Raw genomic sequence first — 7,697 nt, forward strand, 5'->3', positions numbered from 1 at the left:
GGACTCCAACACACGACAACTACTGTAATAGACTCCCTGAAACTAAACAGGAAACATGGATCTTACTAAGAGAGCAGAAATAATTCTTGTCACTGGCAAACATGTGGGAAAGTGTTTGAGTCCTGCCAACTTCCTGCAACATACTGTGTAATCTATTCATTACAGCCTGGAGTTAGTCACATGATTTTGATGAAGTTACGTGATCCGCGGGCATGTGAGAGGGTTACAGTTAATCTCTTATGAATATTATGAGAGAGAGAGAGAGCAGATATTTCACTTTGTGTTAATTATGGAGATTCATTAACTACATGCATGACACGTTTCTCATTGAATATGACTGTATTCACCTAGAGCTTAAGTTCTCATTTTATATTTCATGCTCTGATTTTAATGGGTTCATCAGCTGAAGTGTTCTGAAGGCTGGGTGTTGACAGAATGTGGTCTATTTTCATCCACACTATATTGAGGGCTTATTCTATGTGCTGTTGTGTAATCTAACACCTCGTCTTATATCATGTTGGCATGTAAGCAAAGCAATCTCAGTGGATTTTATAGATGTCAATTCATGCTCAACATACTGCACAAAACTCTAGAAAGGTTCCCATTATAAAGTTGCAAGTACCATAGAAGACAAAATGAAAAACAAACTGTTAGTTAATTTCATTTAAAATAAATTGTCCATTTGCAAAAAATGCATTTAACAAATTACTAAATAAATATAAATAGTTACTGATAAGAGGAATATTTTATTGACAACAATAAAGCCCCCCCAACACACACGCTAAAAGAGGTATTAAACATCAAATAGTGATAAATATATTTGGCAAACCTGATAAACAGCTTATATGAAGACATTTTGATAATGCATTTATTTGCAACGTTACGACGTAATGTAAACATGCTTTTGAATGTTTGTTAACTACAAAGTATGAATTATTTATGTTGAAGTTGTTTTTTCGAAAATGACAAAAAAAAAAATTTTGTCTAGGTTTAACCTATAGTAATTTGAATTGGCTTTATGTAGAAACATTTATGTAATTAATAATATATTATATATTATTACTACTATTTGATATTTACATGTGTAGATATTATTCCTGAGACTTAAAATGCAATTATTTGAATGCTTTGGAGCGATGTGCTGAGGATTATTTTTTCAGAGTCTATTCAGCAATGAACTGACAACTTTCAATCCCCATTTAATTCCCAGACTCTCGAGCTGGTGCATTTACACGTGAGTGTGCGCGCGGTTCCTGCCTGGTGGAGGCGCGCGTGCGCGGTAGTCGCCATGAGCAGACTGAGTGCTGGGCAAAGTGGCAGCTCAGGCGAGCGCACACACACTTCATCATTCAGTGGTACTGTGCGAGACCGGACACACAACGCACCGACGCTCCGCTGATACTGGATTAACCAAGCCTGATTGTAAAAGAATTGAACAAGAAAGTGGGACAAAGTTATGGATGAAAGAATACCTAGAATGCAGGGCAGACAGTTCCTGGATCACGCGGATTTCTTGGGGTAATTTTTTGTTCGGTTGTTTTTATTTATTTATTTAATTTTTTTCCAAGTAACGTTAATATTTTTTTAATGTGTGTTGAGATTAAAATCGTGTTTTCTTTTTATAGGGTTGAATATTCGTCCCTCTACATGTGTAAATCCAAAAGAGGGATGAAGAGAGAGGAAGGAAAGGTAAGCAAACTGTGGAGCCGTGATGGAAACGTGATGTCCGTCAGGTTCACGTAACATCTCGTTATTTAGAATTTGAACGATAATTATTACTTTAAGAACTTTTTTTGCAATGACTGCTTCCCATTCACAGGACGCGTACAAGTTACCACACAGACTGATCGAGAAAAAGAGGAGGGACCGAATAAATGAATGTATTGGGCAGCTGAAAGATTTATTACCCGAACATCTCAAACTTACGGTAAAATCAACTGAATTAATTTTTAAAAATGTGTTTTATACATTTATATAAGGGAAATCCTATACATGTTCGTATTGTCTTACAGACTCTTGGTCACTTGGAAAAAGCGGTAGTTCTTGAGTTGACGCTGAAGCATTTGAACGCTTTGACAGCTGTCACAGAACAACAGCACCAGAAGATCATCGCTTTGCAGAACGGTAAATTACATAATATGCAACCCACACAATACATGAAGTAAAACAGAGGAAATGTAGCTTAAACACTAACATAACTGCACATATGAACGCATAATTATGTGTATTTTATATTTATCTTCTTTATATGAACATATTTATATCTGCTTTGCATCTATTTAGCCATCATCTTTCGATCATCTATCTATCTATCTCAATCAATCAATCAGTTATCTATCAATCTATCTAATCTACTATGGACAGTTTATTTCTATGTATCTGTCTGTCTATCAGTCATTTCTCTATTATATATGACAGGACTTTGTCTTTGTTTTTATGACAGGTGAGCGATCGTTAAAGTCCTCCCTCCAGGTCGACTTAGACGCGTTCCACTCAGGCTTTCAAGCATGTGCCAAAGAAGTCCTGCAGTATCTGAACAAGGTGGAGAACTGGACGGCGCGTGAGCAGAGGTGCACGCGACTCATCAACCACTTACACAAAGTTTCCGCGCAGTTCCAGTCGGGCGCAGGGATCCTGCAGCAGCAGCAGTTGCCAGGCGACGACGCTCCAGAGCGGGACACGCAGAGAGACACACAAGCCAACTGCGTCCCTGTCATCCAGAGGACTCAGAACCTCGAGCTGAACGAGAACGACACGGACACTGACAGCGGATACGGAGGGGAGGCGGAGAAAGGCGACGGCAAATGCGAGAAAGGATGCGACACAGCGAAAGGAGTTAAGATCAAGCAGGAGTTCGGAGACGAACGCGTCACCAAAAAAGCCAAACTGAACTGGTCTGCGAACGGCGCATCTGATTCCGCCAACACCCGACCGGACGTGGCGCTTATGAACTCTTTAATGGGAATGACGGGTGTTGGTGGACAACAGACTCCCTTTTGCATGCCGTTTTACTTCATAAACCCGTCCGCAGCTGCATCGTACATGCCTTTGTTTGATAAAAGTCATTTGGAGAAGTTGGTGTATCCGGCGGCTGCGGCGCTGACCACGCCGTTCCCGTGGCTTTACCCCGGGATTCCAACTCACGCCTCCACCGCAGCTGCGGCCGCCGCCGCCTTCGCTTTCCCCGGCGTGTGTGCCGATAAAACCTCTGGATTTGATGCCGCGTCCTCAAAGGATGACGAGCCGCTGTCTCCCGACGGCGACCTGTCCAGCGACGCCGACCTGGCCTCTCCTGTGTCTCGGGACCATGGCTCAGAGAATGATGCCTGTCAGCAGTCCCAAAGAAATGAAAATGATGGTACATAAAGCTGGTCCTTTTGACAGTTGAGTGCACACTAGTTTGCTTGTAAAATTGCTATTTATCTGTTTATCTTAATTTAATTGTCATTGAGTATTTAGTATAGTGTTTCTATGGATTTCCAAGCAAAGGCTATTCTTTTATTGAATTATTATTAGTAGGATTCAAAAATTTCACAACAAACTGGTTTTATCAGAATGGGGAGAATGGGGGACGTTGTAACAGCCAGTGCCTTTTGCACTGATTCCTTGAGATATTTGAATGAAAATCCAATTGACTGCAGCCACTTTTACGTCCTATGAAAATGTGTGAAATCTCAGACTTTGCTCTGGGGTTTTTTTGGGGGGTGGTTGGTGTAGTTGTCTGTTGTTATTTTTTTAATTTTTGATAAAGAAATGTAGTTTAGTGCAATACAAATGAATCCTCTGTAAGCTAAAGAACGGCACTTATCCTAGCTGAGTTTTTTTTTTGTGTGTGTGTGTGTGAAGAAGTCACATATTGGACTCTTGGATGTAATGTTTGATACTGACCTCAAGCAGGCTGGTGTGACTGCTGCAGTATTTGTCAGATATAACTTTCTATTATAGTATGACTGGATTCCAGTCCCTTTTCCGCTCTTTTCAATGTTCAGTGCTTGAAAGAGTTACCTACATACCTCAACATAGCGTAGAGTTTGGGCCACGACTCATTTCTTAGAGATGCTCCTCTGGTAGGGGTGTTGGCGAAATGTTTTGAGCGATTTTAATTGGACATGGTGTGAGCAACAATCCTCTGATGTAATGTTACAGCAGCCCCCGTCTCTCTCTCTCTCTCTCCCTCTCCCGAACAATCGAAAAATCAGCACTCCAGATGAGAATGGCGGGACCAATCACCTGTCAATCATAACGGAGAGAGCTTTGCCAACAATCTGACATCATTGTCCTGTGTCACCTCTAGCAAAAATATACAAGGTATTATAGCACCTTATGGAACTTTGATATTGAATGTAATCTGTGTTCTTTTGGTAGATATAAAAGTTTGTACTGTATATATTCTGATAAAAGTAGTTATTTAATCCAGAGGTAAAGTGCACTTTTTCTTGCCTTCTCAGTTTCCTATAACACAGTCCTCACTCTTCGTTTTTAAGCCAATGCCCTTTGAACTCAAACTACGATGTATGTCTTTCTTAAGGAAATCTTCTTAAATACAAGGCAAGTGTTGGAATATATGTTGAGCTAGCATAAACAAACAAATGTGAGCTGGCTCATTTTAGGAAAGACAGTAAGGTAAGGTAAGAGATATGTGATTATATCAAATGTGTTTTGCCTTTTCTGAAACATTGTCACTATTCATGACCTTGAAAAAGCTAAATGGGTCATGCTGTGTATTGTACAAATGTTGTGGAGCACTGTAACATGACATGAATAAACATGTAAACAGACCTTTTAGATTGGAAAGATCTTACAAATCAGGAGATCATGGAAGGCTCTTGAGTTTTATTGAATGTGTTTATTTTTCTAGGCCTGGGTTTATTAATGCATAGGAACAGTGATGTACCAGCTGCCATTTATTTCTGCATTGTAACACATTTCATAGGCCCTATAGTGTCTTTGCCTCAACTGTCATTTGCCTAAACAGTGGCATGTGGATGTATATAGTTTGTGAATAATATGCTGTATGTTTAATGTTCATGTTGTAGAAGAAATCTATGGATTTTTTTAAAGGATACACTGAGAGACTGCTGCACATTTCCTTAATGCTTTACACATTTGCTGTTTGAAATTATGCAGCTCAGTTGTCAAATAAAAATAAGCTCATGTAAACAAAATGATATCATCCCCCTCATTCATTTCAGCACCGATACGCACATCATATGCGTACAGACTTATTACAAAATCTTACACTTAAATAGAGTGGACTTCATTGCAGTCAGTGTTCTTTTGAATGTGAAACACCCACTAGCTTAATTTATGCATATTTAACACAACCTTTTGCTATTTAATAAAATGCAACCAGGAAATCTAAAAATAAGTGTAGTCTGAAACTGGATACTTCCTATAAAACTGGTACAAAACCTATAAAATGACATTTTATATTAAATAATGGGATCCCTTTTGCTTGGATGTTTGTGCTGAGAACCAAAGAATGAGTCAGCTTGAAAATCAGCTGACATGAGATTCATAATGTTGGAATGTTGAACAACCAAAGTTAACATGTGATATGAATCTGTAAAACAAGGAAGCAGACATACAGTACATTACATTCTTAGACAGAAAAATCTGCAAATCATAGCTTTGTGTGCAATAAAAAGGATAAACCAACAGCAAGAGCTCGTCTACTACTATATGCTTATATAAACATGTAGCTATAGATGTCTGGAAGTATTATGTAATAGCGATGTGATAAATAGTGTTATTTCAGTGGTTGCTTGCACTGAAATGAAAAGAGTTGTTTACTTCTTCAGGACACCTATGTTGGAGATGTGTGAAGTGATGAGAGCGTATTTGCTATTACATTTTCACATTCTGTTATGCTGAACAAGTTCAAGAACAAAAACTTTGTTGCAAATATGTGGAATCTGCTGCTGTCTGTGTCCTCCAGACCTTTTTCAGACGGAACTTTTACCACATTCTCAGACAGGAGCGAGAACATTATCGAGCTCACACTGACCTCTAGTGGTAAAACTGTGAAGACACATATAGTGATAGTGGTGTACCGGTATTCAGGTTTACAGTCTGGGACAGAATTTGTTATTAAGATGGGCTATCTCAATAAACACGAATTCACCCTGTGTGTCGTCTTGAAAAAGGTCAACTGTGATAATTAAAGCACACAAATATTTCACGGTTTAGAGCATTACGAGGAAACTAAGGCATATTATTCTCCACAATCCTGTGTGTGTAGCCAGCAGTTGAAAAAAAAATGTAAAAGATTTTATTTTTAAAATTTAATTGAGTTTTATTAATATAATAATTCAAGCATTAGGATACAATGCTTGAATTATACGATGTCAATAAATTTCTTTTAAATGGGAAAATTAAAAATGAATAGACATTTAAAATATTTATTTAACTCATGTTTTAATAATAATAATATTTTAATAATGGAATTGAACAATACATTGATATATTTAACCCTCTGGGCTTCTTCGGTCAAAAATGACCGAAAACTGTTACGTTTTGAAATGTTTATTTTTTTTTTGCTTGATCGGATCGGGCTGAAACTTGGTGACTTTTGTTGTATTACCTATATGAACACACAAAAAATCAAGGAGATGATTCTGATTTGTTAAAGGGTCGTAAAAAAAAAGTCACACTTAGCTTCCTCCCGGTCAAAAATGACCGACATAGGAAATGAATGGGAAATACGAAAAAATAGGAAAACTCAGAGAAACTTTTGGTGGTACAAGCTACAGATCAGCAACTGTGCAGAAAAAAAGTGTACAGCAATGAAGGGGTGACACTCTAGAACATCAAGAGTGCAAATAAGACCCCCCTACACACACAGATAAACTGGCAAGACTGCACCAGCAAATTTGTAGAATATGAAAAATAAAATCAATAAATGAGAAAAAAATCTTGCTCAAATGCGCACTCACACACACACGCACACAGACATGAGAAATCATGTCTAAACCAACAAAAATAATCAAAAAGCCTTTCTATGTATTTGAATAGGAAGCTATAGGCAGCCTACAGGCTGTACAGGACATTGCACACATGTAACTATTTTTTAAAGCCACTAAGTGGCGCTCTTCTACTTGAATTATTATTATTTTTATTAGCCGACACTCTATTTTGATGTGAAATGTTGTATTTATTGAAAAAAAAAAAAAAAAAATATATAAAATAAAAATATGTATAATAATTCTAATGGAAAAAATAGCTCATAAAAATTATATAATTAATGCAAAGTATCATAAAAAATTCTAAAAATTCTAAATAATAATCATAAAATATTATAGAACAAAAATATATTTGAATGGTTATCCTGGGAAGAAGAAAAGTAAAATTTTAAGGCTTCGTCCGTTTTTGACCTGGAGGAAGCTAAGTGTAACCCATTTACGAAGAAGCCCAGAGGGTTAAAGAGGTTTATTTACTAACATGTTTTAAAATGAAGTTCAATGAAATAATGAAACTGTAGGCTACATAATAAAAAGAAAACATGACTAGCATACAAAATAGCATCAATAGCCTACAATAAGATAACATTTGTTTTAGTCAAGTTTTAGTCAATTTTAGTAAAAGAAAAGAAAAGTAGTCTTTAACAAATTAATTTAGGTTAAAAAGTACTGGAAATGGGCTTAGGTTTCACAGGTAGCAAGTGTTGCAATTCATAAAACAACAGCTAACCTTAAAAC

The 7,697-nt window shown here is 37.2% G+C and overlaps 1 protein-coding gene across 1 annotated transcript; it reads left to right on the forward strand.

The window, feature by feature from the left end:
• The first annotated feature begins 1,267 nt into the window (after positions 1 to 1,267).
• bhlhe41 (basic helix-loop-helix family, member e41) lies at positions 1,268 to 5,165 on the forward strand. The gene is made up of 5 exons (XM_039650373.2): positions 1,268 to 1,518; positions 1,626 to 1,689; positions 1,820 to 1,927; positions 2,013 to 2,124; positions 2,444 to 5,165. The coding sequence occupies exons 1-5, from the start codon at positions 1,457 to 1,459 to the stop codon at positions 3,364 to 3,366; spliced, it is 1,269 nt and encodes a 422-aa protein (XP_039506307.2). The 5' UTR covers positions 1,268 to 1,456; the 3' UTR covers positions 3,367 to 5,165.
• The last annotated feature ends 2,532 nt before the right edge of the window (positions 5,166 to 7,697 follow it).

The sequence above is a fragment of the Pimephales promelas genome, chromosome 10 (assembly GCF_988280905.1).
Source record: "Pimephales promelas chromosome 10, fPimPro1.hap1.1, whole genome shotgun sequence".
In the NCBI taxonomy this organism is placed as follows: domain Eukaryota; kingdom Metazoa; phylum Chordata; class Actinopteri; order Cypriniformes; family Leuciscidae; genus Pimephales; species Pimephales promelas.